This window comes from Trichoderma breve, chromosome 5 (genome assembly GCF_028502605.1).
Source record: "Trichoderma breve strain T069 chromosome 5, whole genome shotgun sequence".
Lineage (NCBI taxonomy): Eukaryota > Fungi > Ascomycota > Sordariomycetes > Hypocreales > Hypocreaceae > Trichoderma > Trichoderma breve.
This window is the reverse complement of record NC_079236.1, coordinates 388,887-411,454: the sequence shown is the minus strand read 5'-3', so window position 1 is coordinate 411,454 and position 22,568 is coordinate 388,887. Positions and strand designations below refer to the sequence as shown.

At 53.5% G+C, this 22,568-nt stretch overlaps 7 protein-coding genes across 7 annotated transcripts; 4 read left to right on the top strand and 3 right to left on the bottom strand.

Moving 5' to 3' along the window:
• Window positions 1-496: 496 nt before the first annotated feature.
• T069G_07840 (ring finger domain-containing protein) lies at window positions 497-5,427 on the top strand (the record flags this gene model as incomplete). The annotated part of the gene is made up of 3 exons (XM_056175050.1): window positions 497-4,328; window positions 4,403-4,947; window positions 5,029-5,427. 3 exons carry the CDS (start codon window positions 497-499, stop codon window positions 5,425-5,427), a joined length of 4,776 nt encoding a protein of 1,591 aa, XP_056025999.1.
• Window positions 5,428-5,588: 161 nt separating this feature from the next.
• T069G_07839 (protein kinase domain-containing protein) lies at window positions 5,589-6,908 on the bottom strand (the record flags this gene model as incomplete). Its single annotated transcript, XM_056175049.1, has 4 exons — window positions 5,589-5,621; window positions 5,684-6,643; window positions 6,703-6,781; window positions 6,844-6,908. 4 exons carry the CDS (start codon window positions 6,906-6,908, stop codon window positions 5,589-5,591), a joined length of 1,137 nt encoding a protein of 378 aa, XP_056025998.1.
• An 817-nt stretch (window positions 6,909-7,725) lies between these two features.
• On the top strand, window positions 7,726-10,832 carry T069G_07838 (fes/CIP4, and EFC/F-BAR homology domain-containing protein; the record flags this gene model as incomplete). Its single annotated transcript, XM_056175048.1, has 7 exons — window positions 7,726-7,764; window positions 7,884-7,976; window positions 8,061-8,146; window positions 8,229-8,902; window positions 8,974-10,050; window positions 10,123-10,624; window positions 10,682-10,832. 7 exons carry the CDS (start codon window positions 7,726-7,728, stop codon window positions 10,830-10,832), a joined length of 2,622 nt encoding a protein of 873 aa, XP_056025997.1.
• A 2,044-nt stretch (window positions 10,833-12,876) lies between these two features.
• On the top strand, window positions 12,877-14,390 carry T069G_07837 (glycosyl hydrolase family 71 domain-containing protein; the record flags this gene model as incomplete). The annotated part of the gene is made up of 2 exons (XM_056175047.1): window positions 12,877-13,017; window positions 13,086-14,390. 2 exons carry the CDS (start codon window positions 12,877-12,879, stop codon window positions 14,388-14,390), a joined length of 1,446 nt encoding a protein of 481 aa, XP_056025996.1.
• Window positions 14,391-14,831: 441 nt separating this feature from the next.
• On the bottom strand, window positions 14,832-17,241 carry T069G_07836 (mitotic checkpoint protein domain-containing protein; the record flags this gene model as incomplete). The annotated part of the gene is made up of 2 exons (XM_056175046.1): window positions 14,832-17,024; window positions 17,113-17,241. The coding sequence occupies 2 exons, from the start codon at window positions 17,239-17,241 to the stop codon at window positions 14,832-14,834; spliced, it is 2,322 nt and encodes a 773-aa protein (XP_056025995.1).
• Window positions 17,242-18,430: 1,189 nt separating this feature from the next.
• T069G_07835 (mitochondrial matrix mmp37 domain-containing protein) lies at window positions 18,431-20,197 on the top strand (the record flags this gene model as incomplete). The annotated part of the gene is made up of 2 exons (XM_056175045.1): window positions 18,431-18,457; window positions 18,527-20,197. The coding sequence occupies 2 exons, from the start codon at window positions 18,431-18,433 to the stop codon at window positions 20,195-20,197; spliced, it is 1,698 nt and encodes a 565-aa protein (XP_056025994.1).
• A 648-nt stretch (window positions 20,198-20,845) lies between these two features.
• Window positions 20,846-22,521, bottom strand: T069G_07834 (3-octaprenyl-4-hydroxybenzoate carboxy-lyase domain-containing protein; the record flags this gene model as incomplete). Its single annotated transcript, XM_056175044.1, has 2 exons — window positions 20,846-21,385; window positions 21,526-22,521. The coding sequence occupies 2 exons, from the start codon at window positions 22,519-22,521 to the stop codon at window positions 20,846-20,848; spliced, it is 1,536 nt and encodes a 511-aa protein (XP_056025993.1).
• Window positions 22,522-22,568: the final 47 nt, after the last annotated feature.

Sequence of the window (22,568 nt, the reverse complement as noted above, 5' to 3'; positions counted from 1 at the left end):
GGTCACCTCTCAAGTTTTGCTAAGGCTTTTTTACGCTTCTGAGCTCTATACGCATATATATAGTAGATGGCTTCTGCACTACTGCAGTTTGTAGCTGGTCAAGAGAGGAAATAAGATTCCAGCCAAACCTGGCGAGGAATGCTCTTCTCTTGCTTGATTCTTGATTTCAAATGCTAACAAACTCAAGGTGCGGGTATTCTCCAGCTTACATAACGAGGCAGAAAACCCCGCTGTAGCCGGCGTGACTCTTTAGCTCTCTAGCTAACCGCGCGCTGAAAGCCCCAGCTGCAGGCGCTCCCGCAGGCGAAGCTGACATCACAGGCGCCTTTTTCCAGCGGCCACAGCCCCAGGGCCATTACTAAGTAATTTTTCGGTCCCTCTTCCGACTCCTTCAGATCTTCATCACCACCTTCGCCAGAGCTTTGCGCAACGCAGCTCGTCCGCCGCCTCTCCTCTTCCTCTCCTCTCCTCTCGCCCTCAGCTCACCAGTCCGACCATGAAGCGCGCCGCCGCCGCCAGCCGCGCTCCGGGCGCAAAGTTCGGCGGCTTCGGTGCTCCGGGCGGGACGGGCACCCTGTCGTACCTCGCCGAACCCCCGTCCTTTAGCGCCGTCTCGGACCCGAATGTCGTTGTGTCTCTCAAGAACCTGCTGAAGAAGGACAGCACCACCAAGACAAAGGCCCTGGAGGATCTGCTGGCGCATGTCCAGGCGCGGCCCTTTGAGAAGGATGGCGGCGTCGAGGATGCCATCCTGGATGTCTGGACCGGCATGTATCCGCGCATCAGCATCGACAACGCCCGCCGCGTTCGCGAGCTGGCGCATAACCTCCAGTTCGAGCTCATCAAGTCGGCGCGGAGACGGGCTGAGCGACATATTCCCAAGATTGTGGGCGCGTGGCTGGCTGGACTCTACGATAGGGACCGGGCAGTTGCGCGCGCCGCCAGCGACGGCCTCTCGTCCTTTATCAACACTCCGGAAAAGGTGACGGCGTTCTGGAAAAAGTGCCAGACGCAGATCCTCGACTACGCCATCGATGCGATCCGAGAAACACAGGATACACTCAGCGACGAGAGATCTACAACCAAGGACGATGCCGAGGCCAAGTACATCAGAGTTGTGGGCAGCAGCCTGTCGCTCGTGCTTAGTCTTCTCCAGAGGCTCAGCGACGAAGAAGTCGCCAACCAGAGCGACAAGCTCGACGAGTTCTTCTCCGAGGAGACTGTATGGCGTACCATCACCTTCAACGATAGCGCCGTGAGGAAGACTGTATGCCACCTTGTCATCACTTGCCTTAACCGCAAGCTCCCCTATGCCGAGTCTACCCAGGCCAAACAAGCCATGGTCACAGGCGGCCTCAAGACTAGCCAGAGTGGTTCTGCGCTCGACTATGTACGGGCCTTGACAAGGCTGTCGCAAGCTGTCCCCGACCTCTGGACACCCTCTTCCAAAGAAAAGAAACCCGCGCTCTCACGATTACGACAGTTTATCGAAAAGGGTTCGCAAGGCTGTCCCGCAAAATACTGGGAACACCTTGACGAGCTCATATCCGTCCTCCCAGAAGAACAGATGAAGAAACTCGAGACTGCCTCTGACTTTCTGGGGGCCGTCAAATCCGGCGTTACGAATCGCGAAGAGCCCCGAACAAACACATCCATGGCCTGGAAGTGCTACATTGATACTCTCAAACGCCTCATCAGAAACCTTTCCGACGACGAGAAGCTCGTCTTCGCCCGCGAACAGATCTTCCCCCTCTTTGAACACTCGCTCCTCACTGTGTCTGACAAGCCAGTGGCCATTCCCCTGGGCCCTAATGCCATGTTCATTCTGGTCGAAGCTCATCTTACGATTCTTCGGAGTCCCTCAGCCGTCATCGCGGCATCGGCAGAGGAGTGGGGACGCCTGGCTGATTTGTTGTGTACTCGAATCGCTGGGTCTCTGCCGGAGGTGTCTAAAGAGTACCAGTCATCTCAGGAGAAGATTGCCGAGGAAGGTCGCCGGTGGTTTGGCCTTGTTGGAGAAATCTACAGGAAGCTGGCTGTCATCGGTGAATCTCTGCCAGATCAAACCGCAGCTCCATCCAAGACCGTCATCGACCAGTGCCTCACCATCTTACAGAACCGCAACATGAAACCTTTTGGGGCTGCAGGTGCTCTCGAATACGCGCTTAGCACCGCACAGCATCTTTTCGATGGCGAGACTGGAGACAAGGTATCGGAATTTTTGGCTGCGGCGGCGCGAGACTCGGCGGAAAAGGTTATTCAATCTGCTTCAAGCAGGCCGCTGCTGTCCTGCCTTAACCTCCTGGGAGCAATCCCATCCAGATACCAAGCTTACAGCACAATTTGGGGATCCTGGGTCGAGGCAGTCTTGGAGTTTCCCGACCGTGCCACTCGCAATTCAGCTCTCATATCCCTAATTTCTGAAGAAAAAGCTTCTGAGCTCACCCGAGGGAATGCCAAATTGCAGACTTACATCATAACGGAAGCAATCGACTCTGTCAAGAACCAGGCGCCTGAATGGGAGCTGCTTGAAGCCAGCATGAGCGAGAGAGGCCTCTCTGATGAAAGTTGCAAAGAGCTATCCGAAAAGCTTTTGGAAATCCTTGACAAGGAGCAAGAATCTGCGGAGCCGGCACTAAGAGCTTTAGAAGTCCTTGCCAAGGGCAGGCCACAGCTCTTTACCGAAAACGATTCGCTTCATACAGCCTTGGTTGCTCACTTACTGAGCCTGTCCGAGATTAGCAGCAATGTCGTTTCATCAAAGGCCATCGCAATTCGCGCCCTTTTGCAGGGAGACGGAGCCGGTACTCAGCCGGTGATTGAAATCATACAAGACAACCTCGAACGAGCAGGCCCTCAGTCGTTGGATATCGAAACTTTATCCAAGCAGGCTCAACAAGCGCACGCTGCTGGCATTGCCGTTGAGGAAATCTTTCCGAGCACAAATGTCTGGATGCAGAAGCTGGCACCTTTCTTGGAACAACCCATCAACCCTTCTCTGTCCATCACCAACAGCCTGGGCGGTGCCGTCACGCTGGCCAACTTGACTGCTCAGCCGACCGAGGTTCGCGTGCACAGAGACAGAAAAGGTCGCTCAGTACCATTAAGAATGTCTCTTTACTCTGCACTCCTTTTGAAGGAAGGGATTGACATTACCAAGCTGCCGCGTCAGTTTCAGATAGAGTTGCTGTGTATCCAGTGCCTCACCATACAGCTTGCTACGGATCAGATTACCTCGAGGGACGACAACTCTCTGTGGCGAACCTTGGACACTGCTGACGCCCTGTCAGAAGCAGAATCACTGGTGACGACACTGAGGAACTATGTTATCAACAAGAGCTCCTTGGCGTCCCAGTGGTGGGATAATTCGGTGGACGAAGAGCAGGCTCATGTTTTCCGAGGACTTGTCGAGCTCCTCAAAGAGGAGTCGAGAGAATTGACGCCCAGAGGCGTTTACAGTGCTAGGGCTCTCGGTGAGATCTTCCAGGTCTTGTCAGAAGCACATGGACTGCCGGCCAGTCTAGAGGAAACTCTTCTCAAGCCAGTGCTGGCAAAGGCTACCCCTGAGACTGCACTCCTCGCCGCTGCCTCGATATCGGGGCTAGGCGAGACGATAAAGTCGTCCAAGCTGGTGAGCAACTTCTGCAACCGGCTTGTCAGTGACGTCGCGGGGGCTTCTGTAGGTGATAGCAAGACCATGATGATCCTCGTCTTGCTTGCTCTGTCTGCACAGGTATACGCCGGCGGAGAGCTGCCAGTGGCTAACAACCGTATTGTGTTTGCCGTCAGGCAGATCACTTCGTGGCTTGAAGAGGAAGAGCCACTGAGCGCTCCTCTCTCTGCCGAGATCTGCCGTGTGCTGAACCTTCTATTACCTTGCATGAGCGATGTGTTTGGCTCCTATTGGGAAAAGGCCATTGAATTCAGTCTTGACCTGTGGGAGAAGGCAGCTAGCCACCCCCTTCCAGACGCTCTACCCTTTATCCATTCCTCGCTCAAGCTCATGAAGACGCTCGAGAATCTTGAGGATGCGAATGATGACCTACAAGACGCCCTCCGAGAATCAGCAAGCAAGAAGTCCAAGTCGCTGATTGAGCTGCTGAAGCTGCCCCGCGGCGCCAGCAGCCAGCCTCTAGAGATTGTGGACGCTTTGTTATGCCGAGAAGTGGAAAAGGTGTCTATAAAGAATATAAGAGACATTCCTGAAATTTATGAGCTTGTTGCTTCAGAATCTCAGAACATTCAGACTGCAGCTTTCGACTTGCTACACAGGGCGCTACCGGCCATTCAGGCGCAAAAGTCTATTGACATTCTTTTGGATAAGACTGGTAAGACTTTCCCCTTTCCTTTATCTTCATCTATCATTTTAAACCTGGACCCAGTGGCTGACTGCGTGCAATAGATGCCCGTTTGCCCGATGAGCTGCTGTCGTTGCTTCTCGACGCTCCAACTCTGGAGCGCTACTCGGACGAAATGCTCGCGCAATTCCCGTCACCGATTCGAAGCTACTTGCTATCATGGAAGCTTGTTTTTGATGGCTATTCAGCGTCCTCATTCAAGATGAGAAGCGATTTTACGGAAAACCTCAAGACGGGTGACTACATATCTCCCTTTTTGGACTTTATGTTTGACGTCCTGGGCCACTCGGCCGCACACCCGTTGAACCTCGAAAAAGAACAGCTTACGACGGAAAACATTCAAAACTACGACGTCAAGGTTGCTCAGTCAGAGCCTGAAGAAAGGAATATGCAGTGGCTGCTGGTGCACCTGTTTTACCTCACGCTCAAGTACATTCCAGGCCTCTTCAAGGCGTGGTATCTCGCCTGTCGCTCCAAGCAAACGCGCATCGCTGTGGAAGCATGGACGACAAAATACTTTTCGCCCCTCATCATCTCCGAGACGCTCGATGATGTGCAAGAGTGGGTGGACCAGCAGGATGCTCCAGGGGTAGATGAGCAGGAAGTCCTTGTCAAGATCTCAAAGAATGCTCGGGAGGTGATTGTAGGCTATGAAGTCGACGATACACAGGCCTCGATCGTGATCAAGGTGTCGCCAAACTACCCTATTGAAGCCGTGACGGTAACGGGCCAAGAATCCGTGGCCGTCAAAGAGCGCACATGGAACAGCTGGATCATGACGACTCAAGGTGTCATTACATTTTCCGGAGGTAGCGTCATCGACGGCGTGCAAATCTTGAAGCGCAACATTGTCGGCGCGCTCAAGGGCCAGACGGAGTGTGCCATTTGCTACAGCGTGATTGCGGCAGACAAGCGCATGCCGGACAAGAGGTGCACGACATGCAAGAACTTGTTCCACCGGACGTGCTTGTACAAGTGGTTCCAGAGCAGCAGCCAGAATACATGTCCTTTGTGCAGAAACCCGATTGATTATCTGGGTGCCGATACACAGAAGAGGAGACGCGGCTAGAGAGAAGGGAGAGAGAGATGGTTTTTGATCTGAATAAGACGATTATAAAGAGTTATCTTAATGTGTACATGTATGATGATATTATGTGAAGAAGGCGTGTTGAATATTTGGGGGGGCTATCCTGGATTCGTGTTACTCATCATTTGCAAAGCACTTGTATGTTAGAACCTGGTGAAGATGAAGATGCACATTAGCTACATGTATTATGCAATGCACATATATCCGCATGAAAATTTCGGATCAGAGCCTGACTCACCTCGTCGGCCGTAGCCCTGCTCCCATCGTAGCGAACCAATCTCGCTACGGCATCTCTGAACCCTGCATCAACACCCGGTAATATCACATCCCACTCCCTCTGCGGAAACACCGTCCACAGTTCAAACGGCGTGACGCGAAACGCCTTTGCCTCGGGCCACGTCTCGGGGGTGGGCGTGCCTAGAGTCTTGAATATGCTGAGGATCAGGCCGAGCTGGTTCCCGTCTTCGTGGACGGGCCGGGACTCGAATGGTGGTGAAGGCGGAGAATTGATTGCCTCGGCGAGCATGACGCCGAAAGCCCACATGTCGACGGGAGGGCCGTAGGACTTGTCGCCGAAGAGGACCTCGGGAGCGCGGTACGGGCCGGTGCCGATGTCGAGGATCTTGGACGCCGGGGGCTCGGAGGAGGTAGAGAAGGTAGGGTGCCAAGCGGTGCCGAAGTCAGATAGATAAGCCGGGCCGGAGGGCGATGCGAGGAGGATCGCTGACGGCTTGATGTCGCGATGGACGATGCCCTGGCTGTGGATATCAACAAGAGCCCGGAGGACATCGCCAAAGACGGAGCGGATCAGGGCACTGTCCAGCGCTGAGGAAGACTTGTCGAGGACATCGGCGAGGGTCAGCGGCATGTACGGAAAGGCGAGGACGAGGCGCTGCTCCTGGTCACGGAAGGACTCGATGAGGGGGATGCATGGCGGACGGAGGGTCTGCAGGATCTTGATCTCGCGGAGGGGATTGTGCGGCTCGACGGTGTGGACGATGACTTTGAGGGCGGTGGTGCCGGAGCGGAAGACTTCGGAGGTGACGCCGTCTGAGATGGGGGAGCAGTTGGCGTATGAGCCGATGGTGATGCCGGATTGGGGGGCTGGTTGTGGTGAGGATGAGGGTGAGGGTGAGGATAGGGGTGAAGATGGGGGATTTTGGTGTTTGCTTGGGTGGCAGGCGGAGGTGTATTGGTCCTGTGTAGGTGTATGTTAGTGGATTGAGGTGAAATCATGAAAGGATATAGGATATATACCAAGGAGGATGAATTGTCGTATGCTGCTTGTTCGATGGCGACGGCTTCACTCATGTCCTGCGAGGGGAGGGCCTCGAGACTTAACCGATGCAGTCAGCATTATGTGTATGCAATTTGTGAGAAGAGATTTATGGAGCTTACATTCTGGATATTGTCTCATATCGGTCTACTGATGAGACGGACGACTTCCATGCGGAGGAGGCCATTCTGTGTAAGTGATGAGATGGTTTATTGAATGGAAGCTCAAGTCATCCCAAGCTCCAAAAATTCACCTATAAATAGCAACGTAAAGGTTGAAATGCACAACCCGGCGATTGATTAATTAATTATGCAGCAAATCGTTTATTCTTCCCCCCTCTCGATCATGCCAGCCAAGCATCCCCGTTGCCAATGCGACACGTCATTTGACCGATTGGGCTCCATTTGATTGAAACCGACCAGGATCTCCCGCTGCGTATTATTGATGTTTTGAAGCACCAGACTGCATTTGCATTGGTCCGAGGCTTCTCCGACGACATCAATGGCACGTAACCGTGCAGTTCGCCGCCCCAGTGCAGTTTGGCTGCTGACGAGGCTGGGGGCCACAGCGCATCCACAGCGCATAATTGGCCCGCCTGGCCCCCCGTAATTGGGTTCCCGGCTAATGTCACAGCGAGGCTGGCCCACTGCGAGCACCTGCAAGGGAACCTGAGCCTGAACCCGAGAAAAAATTACAGCGGGCTCGAGCTTAGCACCCGAGCCGGATTCTGGCACCACTGCACTCAATACTGCTGTGAGGTTCCAATTCTTCTTCCGTCACCATCTCCACCAGCTCGACTGGACGGACTCTTTCTCCCTCCACCAAACCCTCGACCAAAACACCACCCAAGCGGCATCGCCATGCGCGCATCCGACTAGGAACGGAGCCCCGATTCCAGTCCGTCATCCGCCGTTCCCTGATTCCGCCTTTTTCAGCTTCAGTCTGCTTCTTCCTTCTTCCCGCTCCGCACGCAACCCCCGGTCCCCCGTTAGACGCCACACACGATGGACGAAACGCCGAGGACAGAGTATCCGGCCATGCTGGTAAGCCGAGGACCTGCTCCCTGTGATTTTGAGCATCCGCGATGCCTGGAGGGCTCTGTGGGTGCTTTTGCGAGGCGCAATGGACTGACGAGCTGCCCTGGTGGCGCCATTGGTGACAGGCTCATCTGCAGCCCGGCCAGGCCGTGCAGACGCTCAACGACCGCATGAAGCGCATCAACAAGATCAATCTCGAGATTGCCGACTGGCTTCAGGTACGCACAGCCCGCGCGGAACCGTCGGCCAAGGTGCCGTTGGGCTCTGGTCCGGCCGGGAAGCAAAGCTGACTCTGGTTGTAGGAGCGCCGTCGCGTCGAGGAGCAGTATGTCTTGGGAATGCGCAAGCTGGCCCAGTTCAAATCTCCTAATGCGCAGTCGGAACTGGGGTGAGTCGCCAATCCTCTGCGCCAATGGCCTCTGCCCGAGTCCGGGCCCCGATTTGCCTGCTGCTAACGACTGTTGCCGCAGTGTTTTCCAGCTTCCGTGGTCCCGAATCATTGAGTCCGTCGAACGCATCGCCCAGTCGCACCAGCTCTTCGCCGATCGCCTCGGCAATGATGTCGAGCAGCCCCTCCGAGGCTTTCCCCAGCGCCAGGACGTCCAGAACATGACAAACATCTCCAACAACCTGACTGTCATGGCCAGGGAGCTCGACGACGCGCGGGACAAGTCCGACAAGCTCACCAAGAAGGGCGGCAAGGCCAGCACGCAAAAGGTCGACGCCGCGTCATCCAAGCTCGAGTCGGCCACCCAGCAGTGGGAATCGCAGTCGCCCTTCATCTTTGAGACCCTGCAGGTCCTCGACGAGTCGCGCGTCAACCTGCTGCGCGACCTGCTGACGCAATTCCAAACCCACGAGTCCGACCGGGCCCAGCGAGACTCCGACATATCCGTTGAAACGCTGGCAATGATGCTCGAGATTAGCACTGAGAGGGAGGTGCAGAGCTTTGTGCAAAAAGTGACAGCCGGCAAGGCCCAGCTGCCGCCGTCTAGGACGGCCACAAGACGCTCAACAACCCACATGTCGCAGAATTCCGCTGCCAGCCAGCCGAGCGTTCCATCGACCCCGAATACCTCTCAGCCGCCACAAGAGGACGACGCTAGCGAGCACAATTCGGTGCCCAACAGTGAGGCCAAGCCTGGTAAGTCTGCGGGCCATACATGGCATGATATAAATGTGTTGTTTGCTGACCAATGACTTGCAATTCGCCAGAGTCCAAGCTGCGAAGGTTAGGCACCATGTTTGGTGGCCGCCGACGCCAGAGCGTCCACGCAGGATTCGGCTCTCTCTCCCCCCAGAAGACGCCCGGGCCTACCTTTGGACGACTCGGTAGCAGCCATGGCCGCGGCGTCTCTCCAATGACATCCTCGAGCAACCTCCACGAAAATAACCGGCTATCTATCCTGCCCGAGATGCCAGACCAGGCTCGCAGGCCACAGTCTTCCTCAGATGCCATGCACAGGGATAGGGGAGAGGAGGGCGGACCGTCGACGAACGGGAACACGAATGGTTTTGCAGCTGGAGAAAGTCTTTTGGATACCCAGGCGCCAGATATGCCATCTTCAAGCGCCACCAATGGTAATGTTAATGTAGAGCAACAGCAACAGCAATTCCAACAGCAGCAGCAACAACCAGAAGCAGCCGCTGTCAACCCGCCACCGTCCCAGCAGAGCCAGCAAGAGCCTGTGTCTCCAACCTCCAAGGACGAGGAGGGCTTTACGATTAGAGCACCCATGAACGACCCCATCTCAGAAGCCCAGAGGGAGGCCGCCGCTGATGAGAACGATCAGCTGTTCAAGCTCAATATCCAGAACAAGCCAATCGAAGAGGAAGACCCCGAGGCGGCACAGGCCGCTCTCTCGAGCGTGGCCAACACGCTCAAGATGGGCTCCATCAACCGACGCTCCATGACGGTTCGAGGACGCCGCGACGTGCGCAACACCATTTATGCGCCGGTGTTGAACTTCCCGGAAAGCTACTCAGACAACGCCATTCCCGCCATGCCGGCAATCCCTTCATCTCCCCCTCGACCTCCGTCTTCTAGGCCGGCCGCCGTTGCTGCCCTTGCTTCCGAGGCCAGCGCCGCCTCTGACACGCAGTCTGTGCGGTCTGGAAACTCGCTGGGCAGCGCGCATCCAAAGCACCCTGAGCTGACGGCGCCGGGACTGAACGCATCCATTATCGAGACCGTCTCGGTTCTCTTTGAGGGCGGCGTGTTGAAGAGCACATCAGTTGCAGGCGAGATTGCCTTTGCTAACAATCCTACAGCAGATGCCGACTCTGCTAAGAGTAAGTTACCTCTCTCTTTACTCCCTTCTTCTTCTTCCCTTGTAGCAGGTCAGTGATGATAACCTCAAACAGCACATGAAACCATTCGCATCAACAACTTTGCCAACCTGGAACGCATCGGCCCCAACCGAATCTTTGTTCACAACGCATCTCCCGACCAGCCTGACCAGTTCGCTCTCGACCTTTCCCACATCTCCAAGACGGCGACTGCCTTTTCATACCGCGTCTTCGCAGACGAATCCGAGACCCCCTCTCTCGGCCAACACGCCCCTCTCCTGATCAACCCCGCGTGGAAGCCCCAAGGCGACAAGCTCGGCCTCCTTTTGCAGTATCAGCTCAACCCCGAGTGCAAGTGGACGGCCCCCGTGACACTGCACAACGTCGTCTTTGTGGTGTCGTACGAGGGCCGGGCGACGGGCGCCCAGACGAAGCCCAGCGGCACCCACCTGAAGGATAAGCACCTCGTGTACTGGCGACTGGGAGACGTGACCCTGACCGAGGTGACGCAAAAGATTGTCTGCCGCATTGTCGGCGCAGACGGTGTGGAGCCGCAGCCGGGCCACGTCGAAGCTCGGTGGGAGTATGCCGTGTCGGGTGAAGACGTCGTGGGTAGCGGCATCTCCATCTCCAGGCTGGAGGCGGTGCCGAGCAAGGATGCCGTGGAGAGCGATCCGTTTGCAGACGAGAACCCTGCCAGCTCGAACCCGTCGCTCGTGGAGCCGACGTGGGTCGATGTACCTGTGACGAGGAAGCTTGTGAGCGGCAAATATGAGGGGAAATAATGGCTTTTTGACATTGGGCAGTGGTGCTTCTTTGTCTGGAGGGAGAGGGGGTTGAGATTTATATTATATATTATGCAAAGTTCTATTGCTAATGATGTTTGAACTCAACGGGGGGCTATCACCACCAGCCCTATTACCGTTTGGAGCGATGAAAAACACAAACTTGAAGCGACTTTTTTTTTTACTGAAACTCTTTTCTTTTTTTTTGTGTTTGTTGGGAGGACAAGAAAAAAGAAAAGTATCGCACGACCGTTACACCAACCTATTATTTTTCTTTTTGGCAGTTTATATCTATTCACTCGTGATATCAAGGGGTTCTTTTGTTTTTGAGGGAGAGCATTTGCTGGGTGCTGATGTGTACACACGTTCGTTCTTTTTTTTTTTTTTTACTAATATTTACTTTTTTGTCTGACGCTGTTACTCTCGTTTTTTGTCTTTGCGTTTTAATTTCCTGTGTCACTGTGTTGGACTGAGAGATTTCCTTTGTCGTTGTGTTGGAGAAAGTTGAGGGAGAAGGGAGAAGGATGGAGGAAGAAGGGTTCAGTTTGTATGAGAAGGTTGTAGTAATAGTCTTTTTTGCCAGAAAGAAGGGATGAAATATGTTTTTGATTGCTGATGCTTCTTTTACTTACTTGCTTTGTTCGCTCTGTTTGTTTTCGCAGAGGGTGAAATGAACTTTGTGAGAGTGAAATGGCCCCTTCATGGGAAGAAACTAATATTAACGTGTGGTTGCATTGGCAGCTTAGAGTTGCAGCTGAAGTGGATTATGCTTTACCATGGAGTAAGTAGAACGGGCGATTTCATCAGCTTATTTTCTATGTCGATCTTCTGTTTAAGACGCGGCTTGATAGATGCTGCTGAGGCGATGAGAGCTTGATATAGAAGGTGGTGGGGTGGGAGTGAGTAATCGATAGAGAAAGAAGATGTTCCGTCAATCATGTTTTGCGGAATGGGAATATGGGGGAGCTGAAAGGGGAGAATTGATTGGCGTAGATTGAAATAGGGATGGAAATAACCTTGTGTTGATACCCCTGTTCTTGTTTTTGGCGGGATGGATTTATAGGATCGGAGTTAGTAGGACCGATCCTTGTTTATATGTTTGGGAGCGGAGAGAGAAATAGAAAGGGAACAATTCGTGTTATAACTACAGGATTCTAGTACTATAGAGACTATCATGTAAGGAAGGGACTCTGTTGTATAGTTTAGAATTATAATTTAACTGATACCGGCGTCTGGTAAATGTTAGATGCTGGGTATTCTGCCGAGATTCTATGGAGTCGCTGCCTATTTTCCTGAAACAAGCCAAGTACTATCTATATCCTTCGTCCACATTAAACGGAAAGAAACCGCTTAGATCAATGGCAAATAGTGCTCACTCGCACCATCTCTTGGGTCTCTAGTCGGGCTCGGCATCTTGGATTGTCCGTCTCGATGCATTCAATGCAACGCTGCAAAGACAACTACACAAGATGTCAATTACGTATGTACTATTCTTCACCCATTCTCATTGGATCTACATCTACATATATATCCGTCGCTTATATACACCCACCAGATCTCCTCACAATTCCTCCATTAACTGACTGACAGACTATTCTCTTATTCACCCGCTCAATCATAGGTAATTATAGCTTCTCTGCTGTCCCACTTATTCTGTCTAAACCGCCGAGAGTTGCGGCGTCGCCAAGATGATCATTTCCCACTTGGACCAGCCCACGGATTCGTGAATCCTTAGCACGTAGATGATCACTTCCAGATGAAGCAGCCCGCAAAAACCAATTCATCTGCCCCAAGGAGGACGTGACGTGAGAAAAAAAGGATGAAAATGAAAACGAAACAAAACATGGTCAGGGGGCGGAGAGACGGGGATTTTGGAGAGTATAGGGGAGATGTTGTTGAGTTGAGCTGAGAGCTGCCGAGTCTGTGCTGGATAGGTATAAATAAGATGAAAGACCGCTCACTTATTATTATGATGTCTAGCATTGGACTTTATATCCATCTGCACCTCTTGAGTTGAGTCTTGTAAACAGCCTTCATCTCAGCCATGCATATCCGGAGCTTGCTCAAGCTTTATGCCACGGCGGCACTCGCTGCTTCATCGTCTGCTCTCTCCGTGCCTCGATCCAGTTCCAGCTCTCTTGAATCTCGCCAGAATGGAGGACCACTCGTCTTTTGCCACTTCATGGTGCGTTGATACTATCCAAATACAAATACAAGAAAAGATAAACAGTCAACTAACACAAAATCACACAGATTGGCATCGTCGGCAACAGAGGCAGCGCCGCCGACTTCGACGCCGACATGAAGAATGCCAAAGCCGCCGGCATCGACGCCTTTGCGCTCAACATTGGCGTAGACTCGTACACCGACCAGCAGCTCGAGTACGCCTACGAGTCGGCCGCCAACAACGGCATGAAGGTCTTTATTTCCTTCGACTTCAACTGGTACCACACCGACCAGGGCACGCAAGTCGGCCAGATGATTCAAAAATACGGCTCCAAGCCCGCCCAGCTGCTCGTCGACGGCAAGATCTTCGCTTCGTCGTTTGCTGGTGATGGCGTGGATTCGAATGCTGTTCGTTCTGCGGCTGGAGGAAACATCTTTTGGGCGCCAAACTTTCATCCTCAGCAGGGAACCAACTTGGGTGATGTTGACAGCGCATTCAACTGGATGGCCTGGCCCAGTGATGGAAATAACAAAGCCCCCAAGCCGGGATCTAATGTTACTGTCCAGGATGGCGATAACACTTACACCAACGCCCTCGCCGGCAAGCCATATCTCGCCCCTGTATCCCCCTGGTTCTCGACTCACTTTGGAGCTGAAGTCCCCTACTCCAAGAACTGGGTGTTTCCCGGCGATTTCCTCTGGTTCGACCGCTGGACGCAGATCCTGCAGCTCAAGCCGCGCTTCGTCGAAATCATCACCTGGAACGACTACGGCGAGTCTCACTACGTCGGCCGCCTCGACAGCCCGCACGGCGACGACGGCAACTCCAAGTGGACGTACGGAATGCCGCACAACGGCTGGCTGGACATGGCCGAGCCCTTCATCGCCGCGTACAAACAGGGCTCCAACGATCCGGCACCGCATATTACCGAAGACAAGATTGTTTACTGGTTCCGTCCTACATTGTCGAGCATCAACTGCGATGCCACAGACACCACCATGGGCGACGCCGACAACTCCACCGGCAACTACTTCAAGGGCCGGCCCGACGGCTACCAGACCTTACAAGATAAAGTCTTCATCGTCACGCTGCTCAAGGAAGCTGGTACTCTTGAGGTCACCGTCGGGGGCAACACGCAGACCTTCCAGGCCGCTGCGGGTGCAAACAAGTTCTCCGTCGACATGGCACCTGGTCCGATCTCGTTCAAGGTCAACGGCTTGTCTGGCGATGCGGGGATGCAGATCTTGGATCACTGTCCCTGTGGGATCTACAACTTTAATGCGTTTGTGGGCACGATTCCTGCGGGCGTGCCGGATCAGCTGCAGCCTGCGGGTTATTCCAACATAATGAACGGCCTCAAGGTGTCGACGTGTGGTCCGACTGGGAATTAATAAAGAAGATGGTGATTAATGAGTTGATTTGTGTATATGTTGATATATCATGTATATACTACCTTTTACTGTGTCCATATATAAGGGGGTTGAATACAAATACAGGTGTAATACCACAAGTTGCTGCATTAAACGAACAAGTCACCAGTGTGAGAAATCAAATGCTACCAATGGAGTGATCATTCTTCTTCACTCAACTATAGAGCATAATCATGGCCATCATATTCCTTAAAAGGCTGCACAAATGCTACTAAATAAGACGTTTTCCTAATATGATCAATAACTTACATGCCATCCCAATCCCGCGTATGCCTGCTTCGTGATATCAAAAAACTGAGCAACAAGCAAAAAAGACTCGCAATACCGGGCAGCACTTGCGCAAAATCGATAATCGCCGTCTTTCTCTTCTTCCTCAGCTCCTCTTCTATATCACCCATCACATCATTCCCCTGAAGCGGCCCTCGCATGCTCTTCGTAAAACTCCAGAGTCAGTGCCGCCAAAAATCCCGGGATGCATCCCTTCTCCCTCACCCAGAACCCAATGTGATCCCCAATCTTGCGTGCAAATGCGCTCTTAGGCCCGCCGCCCACCTTCATCGTGCCCCTCTCGCCGTCAAACACAATCGAGTTCTCGTGCTCGTCTGTTTGCGACGGGTAAAACGTGCTCTCTACTCGCATCTTGCCGTTGGGGATAAACGTCACCGTCCACCCAAGCGTCGAGAAGATGGCCTCTTTAAACTCTTGTGACTTGGAGCCCCAGACCTCCTTGAGCCGTCGCGCCGACTTTTGCGCGCTCGCCGTCTCTGCCTTGGCCGCCGCGATTTCGCGCTCCATGGCGCTCAGCACCGACGTCGGGACCAAGGGGATCGCTGGGTCCGTCTGCTTCGATCGCAGCGTCGCCAGCAGCTCCTTGTTCTCCTTTTGCAGCGCCTCCAGCGTCGCCCGCTTGATCGCCTCATAGTCCGAGGTCGGGTTGGATCTCAGCGACAGCACGCGCGTCTTGGTCTGCTCCTTAGCCGCAGCAAGCTGCTCGCGACTGGCCGAGAGGTCCTTTTCGAGCATAGCAACCTGCGTCTGCAGGCTCGTCAGATCCTCCTGAAGCTTGCGATTCTTACGCGTAAGCTGGCCCATTTGCTCCTGGGCGACGTCGTCTTCCTCGCGGCTTCGTTTGCTCCCTGCTAATAACAGTTGTGGCGACGACGCTTGCTGTGACGAGACGTCCATGGATGAGAGCTCGCCATGCAGCTGCTGCACCTCCATCTTGTAATTGTCCACCATGTCCTCCAGCTCCTGGATCCGCGCCGCCCGCTTCTCGTCATAGTCATCGGGCTGCATCGCGTGCTCCTCAGTGTCAAACGCCTTGAGCTGTGCGCGCAGGTACTCGACTTCTTTCAGGGCCAACGCTCGCTGGCGATCCAGACGCATGCGCACCTTGTCGGTATTGGCGGCCTGCGCAGACGTTGTAGCATTCTCGACTTGACTCCGTAGCTGGGCCTTTTCTTCCTCCAAGGCTTGAATCTGCCCTTGTTGCGCTGTAACTTCAGCACGGACAGCTCCAAGCTGCTCGACGTAAGAGGCACTCGTCAGCCGCTCTTGAACGAGCGCCCGCGCAATCTCTTCAGGAGAGTCGAACTCGGCCTGGCCTGTTTCCGACACATTCTCTAGATAGGCCGACCACGATAGACGCTCGTCTTCCAGTCGCTGCCGCTGTATCCTGGCCTCTGCCAGCTCCGCCTCTAGCCTCTCCGCAGCCTCGACCTTGCGCAACAGTGTCCTCTTTTCCTCCTCGACAATCTCGACAGCCTTGTTGACGGCTCGGAGTCGTTTCAGCTCGGCAAGCTGGTCGCGATTTGTAGCTTCGAGGGCACGGATGTGCGAAACTTGTTCTGACAGCTCCCTCTTGATGACTTCCATGGTCTCTGCATCGCCGCTTTGCGCCTTGAGCCGCAACACGTCTGCTTCTAGCCTGCCAATCACGCCATCCTTTTCCAGAATCTGCTCTTGGTACTGCTGCAGCGCCGACTCCCGTGCCTCGGCCTCTTGCCCCATCTCCTGTATTGAGCTGTTTGCTGCGGCGATTTGCATCTGCAAGTCATTGGCCTTTTTGTCTGCTCTTCTCGCGGCTTCGTCTTTGGCGTTGGTGAGGTCCTCTACTTGCTCCTGCGCAAGACGGGCCTCGTCCTCGGCGGCTCGAATTTTGGACTCAAGCGCTCGCTTTTCGTTTTCTGCGGCCTCCTTCAACTCCTCCATTTCCCGCCTGATCGACTCCATCTTGGTGTCCGCCTTGGCCTTTTCTGCCTCGGCCGATTGGCGTTGCTGGGCCTCTTCCTGTTCTCGCCGTCGGGCTTGCTCCATCTTGTTGCTTTGCTGAGACAGCGCAATGTCCTTTTCTTGCTCGGCAGTCTGCAGGCGGTATTGCAAGGTTCCAATCTCGGCCTTGAGGGCCTCGATCTCTCTGTGAAGCTTTTCATGTCCGTCTGTGCTGGGCGGCACTAAATTTTCCTTTGATCCCGAGCTCTTGAGCGAGCCTCGAACTGATGCAGCCGCATTGCTTTGTCTTGATGCCGGTCTGGACGTGCTTGATTCTGCGGTCTGAATGGTGGGAATGGGCTGAGTTGCTCGAAAAGACGCTATCTAAGCACAAGCAACGAGCCATTAGCATATCAAACATCAAACATCGAGCATCAAACATTAGAGACCCTCGCCGCTGTTGTCGACATACCCTTGAATCACGGAGTGACAGATTTGGCCGTGGCAGGCTGGAGCTGCTTGCGGTTCTTAATCTGCTGGTCGATCGAGAATTTGGCCGACCGGCAGAGCCTCCCGCTTCCTGCGTAGCGCGGCCGCGCATCTCGACTGGCTCTGGCCTTGAAAATGCTGATAACGGCTGTTGTTGACCTTTTTTGTCTTTTGCGAAACGCGCAGAAGCGCGTCTGAGTGTATGCAGTATGGGTGGTCACGTGATGATGCAAGCTTCCGGGTAGGCGATTGTAGCAGAGGGGAGAGGTTCGAGAAGAAGTGAGTGGTGGATGGGAGAGCGGGTATGACGCTGCAATTGAAAAGAAAAATTCTGAAAAAATATTTTCTCACTAGTGAGAAGGGGTTTGAGGTGCAGATTGACATTTCAGCTGATGATTGTCATAAATATGAACAAACCCGAGTTTGATGCAAATGTGTAAGCTTTAATATTGCATATCATGTTGGTACAATAAGTACATCGAAGAGTCGTTTCCTGTTGGAAGAGGGTACGATCCAGCAATCAATCAGGAAAATAAAACAGACTATTCTCAGTATTTTAATTGATATAGTAAAAGCCTATAGAGCCTACAGATATTTGATTGACTTGCTCAAAGCACCGAGTTCCTGTAGATGTACCTACTATACAGAGTACAGAGAACAGGTACAATAGCTTGGCCCAGTCATCAGATAAGATCTGCGCCAGCCAATCGGCACTCGGTCCATTGTCTGGGTCGGTGCTCCGGACCAGCAGCTCGAATCATGGAACGTCCAAATATTCCCGCTCTTCTTGTAGAAAGGTGGCAATTATTATGAGGCATATATATATATACAAAAGGCACAATTGCAGCAATTGGCATTGGATGAAATGGAATTTAAAGACGAGATTCAAGTGCAAGTACAAGTACAAGTCCCCCCAGCATCTAAAACCTGCTGCATCTTGTACCTGGTTCTCCCCCTTGCCAATGACGCAGCTCCAGGCCTGCCCGTGACCCACCCGCAGAACAAGATCCAACCTTAGTGGGAAGCTCTGCCAGCTCCCTTCGATCTTCTCATCCCACCATTCCATCCTCAGCCAAAACACCACAAAACCCGCTGGATATGCGGCTGTCGAATTGCTTCAACCAATTCTGAATTAATACCAATTAGGCCTCGAATATCCAGTACATGGATTGCACCGCTTGAGCGTCTTCTCGTGGCCTTTGCCGCTGCTCCCGTATCCGCGAATAGCCCTCCCTAGCTCAAACTCGAATCAGATCAGCCCAGCTCCAAAGATTGAATCGGCTCGCCTTTTTCCATTCGCAATGGTCGCCCTTGGACGAAGCATCGGGGTACATAAGAGACATCTACAGTGTTGACCTATGACGAGAGCGTCTTTACTGACGTGAGATCCCTCGCAGGCAAGAAGCTCTCTGGCAACGAATTCGGCGCCTCGGCTATCGTCGCTGTTCCTCTCCCCCAATTCCCACGCTCGATCCAGCTACAAACGACTGTCATCTCCCTCGTCCTCCTCTTTGACTCTGTTGCCGTCAACGTTGTCACTCTCGTCTCAGCAGCGATGGTCTTCCAACTCGACATCTTCCTCGCAGAATCGGCAGCCAGATAGCCCGAGCGGCGATCAGGCATCGCCGGCACCCACGACCCAATCATCTGCACCGACATCTACATCTTCAACGTCATCTTCATCGGCATCATCGGCGTCAAGCCGTCGCAAAGAATCCGCTGGAGGCAAGTTCAACCTATATGGCGACGAGTGGGAGGATACGGTGGACTTTGCCATCCAACGCTTCGATGAGCTCCCCCATCGTCTCTTTGGTGTTAATCAACACATGATTATCAATTATGAGCTCAAAGAGGCCCTGCGTATGATGCTGCGTCAGTTCAACGCGCCAATCGTCTACTGTTTTGCCTATGGTTCGGGCGTCTTTCCCCAGGAAAAGGCCGGTCGCAGCGTCAGCGAAGCCGAGTTTCGAGCCGTCCACCCCAAGCCTCCCGAGGCCCTGGTCAAGGCCCAAAAGGGCTCCCCCAAGATGATTGATTTCATTTTCGGAGTCACGCATACAGAGCACTGGCACTCCATCAACATGAAGCAACACCGAGATCACTACTCAGGAGTCGCATCGCTTGGCTCGGGATTTGTCTCAAGAGTCCAGGGCTGGGGTGCGGGCGTTTACTTCAACCCCTACATCGAGATGAACGGCATGCTGATCAAGTACGGCGTTACGAGCATCGACAACCTGGTGAGGGACCTGTCCACCTGGGATAACTTGTATTTGGCGGGGCGCCTCCAGAAGCCTGTCAAGATTCTGCGAGACCATCCCCAAGTCCGTCTGGCCAACCAGATTAACCTCATCGCCGCTGTTCGAACTGCTCTTCTCCTTCTGCCGCCCAACTTCACAGAGGCCGATTTGTACAGCACAATTGCTGGCCTCAGCTACCTCGGTGATCCAAGAATGGCTCTTCCCACCGAGAATAAGAGCAAGGTGGCCAACATAGTCTCCCACAACATGGTTCATTTCCGCCGACTCTATGCTCCGCTAATCAGGACACTTCCCAATGTGGCGTTTGTCGACCCGGTCCGGCTGGACGACGAGAACTGGATCTTGGACCCCGAAGCCAACACCAGGCTGCAGCAGGACATGGATTTGGTCAAGCGAGGAAACATGGTTAGGCGCCTGCCAGGAAGCTTTAGGTCTCGACTCTACTTCCAGTATCGCAAGAAGTTTGGCATTCCCCAAGACGAGTTCAAGGCCATGATGCAGGCAACATCTGACTCTGATGGAACTGTGAAGCGGCGCCAAGCGGGCGAATTTGAGAAACGGATTGCCGCAGACGACCCCGAACAGCTACAGCGCATCACTCGCCAGGTCATTAAGCAGACGGTCAACTGGCCGAGCACTTCACAGAGCATCAAGGGCTTGTTGATGGGCGGCTTTAAGAGATCATGGCGATACTTGGGTGAGAAGATTTCCAAATGGAAAAAGGGCAAGTCCGAAAAGGCCTCTGGAGCAAAACAAGAAAAATCGAATGGAAGTCCAGAGGCCGAAAAGTCCAGCAAGAAAGAAGAGTGAGGTCGGGGCGAGGGCCATCTCCACCGTGATGGTACTCTGAATCTCGTCTAAACTTGTCATTGAGTGGTGAACGAGAGTTCTCTGTCAAACTTTGAAACACTTTCCTTAATTTCCTTGTTATGATGTATGTATGTATCTACGCATTGAGCACATAGAACTAGAGCTGAGGGGAGCGAGGAGCGAGGAGCGCACTGTTATGTACGGATTATGAGTGAAATGGCTGGGATCACAGAACGATGCACTGTGTAAAAAAAGAGAAAGGAGGCGAAAATGGGAAGGAAAGAAAACTAAAAAGGATGTGGGCATTATGGCCTATGGACGATGACATGAGAACTTGTAGCAATAGGAACACGGATAGGATAGATGGGCAACACGAAGCGGGCGGGTTTGAAGGCTTGGTACGCGGCGTTGATGATGGATGAAGCGAGAGCTATTGGGAGAAAAGCGGCCATGCGGAGTTACTGTAGTATATAATTGATTTGACTTGTCAATAACTGTTTCAGTTATTACGTATCACAATGAGTTGAAGACGAAACAGTGGACAAGCTCATGAGGGAAAAGATTAAACAGCATCTATCATTCTATACCAGTCTACTCTAGAGTCTATCATGGAAGGGCAACATTGAAAGACATATTCAAACTCCAGCCTCACTCCAGCTTTTGGAATCCCAGAGTCTCCCAGTCCTTCAACACCTTGTCCTTAACCTCCCGCGGATAAGAATTCTTAAAATCGGCAGCCTCCCAATCCTTACCAGTCGTATACTCCACCGGAAGCAACGCATCACTCACGACCTTTCCCCCCTTGTTGGCATCCGCATTACCATGTCCCATATACGGAATAAGCAAAAACCCGCGAACATCCTCAAAGAACACCTCGTCCGTTCCAGGGCGACAACGAGTCACAAAGGCCCACATGACGTCCTTGTCGTCGTACACGTCGATGTCGTCACCTACGAGGATGAGGCGGTGGATGGTGAAGCCGGGCTTGGAGCGGTAGATGAGGTTACCGACTTGTTGGGAAAAGGCCTTGGACGTGGTTTTTAGGGCGCGGAGGCGGGATGTATCGACGCGGAGGGCGACCCAGGTTGCTTGGCCGACGAAGGGGGCGAAGGCGTCGGTGATGGGGAGGCCGGCGTTTTGGCAGAGTTGACGGATTTCGGCGGCGGCGAGGATTCCGATCATGGTTTGCTGTTTGGATGAAGATATGTAGTTAGCTTCTGTGGCAAGTTGCTGTGTGAAAAGGGGGAGAAGGGAGGGTAAAAGGGGGCAAAGAGAGAGAGAGAGAGAGAGAGAGAGAGAGAGAGAGAGAGAGAGAGAGAGACACTTACAGTCTCGTCTGTTAGACGACCGCACGCAGACATGGGCAGGATTGCATTGTTGCGGTACGTAATCTTGTTGACCGTGTATCTAGGACCCGGATGGCTCTCTCCAGGATACGTGTAGCCGTGCATCTCACCAAACGGGCCTTCGGGCTGCCTCTCCGTAGTGGACAATGTGCCCTCAAGAACGATCTCCGCATTGGCCGGAACCATGAGGTCGTTGGTGTCACACTTGACCAGCTTGATGGGCTCTCCCGCAATGGCTCCCACATATCCAGCCTCGCTCACTCCGTCAGGGATGGGCATCGAAGAAGCCATGATGGCCGTGGGGGGGACGCCGAATGCGAGGGCCCAGGGGATCTCCGTCACGCCCTCCTTCTCCCACAGGTCGTGGATCTGCCTGATGTGCTGAGGGCTGATGACGAGGCCAGCGAGAGTTCGCTTGCCGGAGACCATGGCTCGGGCAATGGACCAGTTTGTCCAGCTGCCGTCGGGAGAACGTAGAATGTGCATGCCAAAGGTCTGGATGTATTTCCCACCGTCGGACTGGTGAACCATCGGTACGGGAAGCTTGGTCAGATCAATGTCGTCTCCCTCGATGGAGTTTTCCTTGATAGGGCCGATGGGCACGACAATTGGCTCAATGGGCTTGAGACTGCTTGCAGAAAGCATCTTGTCGATGATTTCACGCATGCTGGCGGTGGGAGGGAGGGCCATGTGGCGAGCTAGACGGCCGTACTTCTCGCGAGGAGACTTGCGGAGAGAGGCTGGGGCTCCGAGGATGCGCCAGAGACCATCTTTGGCTCCGATGACGTTGTTGAAGAGAGGTGCCTTGTCGTCGGTTTCGCAGACGAGGCGGGTGATTGCTGCGGCCTCGAGGTTTGGGTTGATGGGGGTGTCGATGTCGACGAGATCGTTGTCTTGGCGGAGGGCATTGACGAAGGAGCGGAAGCTGAGATGAGGAGGCTCAGGATCCGAGGGTTCACGGAGAGTGGTTTGAGACATGGTGAGTTTGTAAAAGGGGTTGATTGTTACTGTAGATGTGACGATGA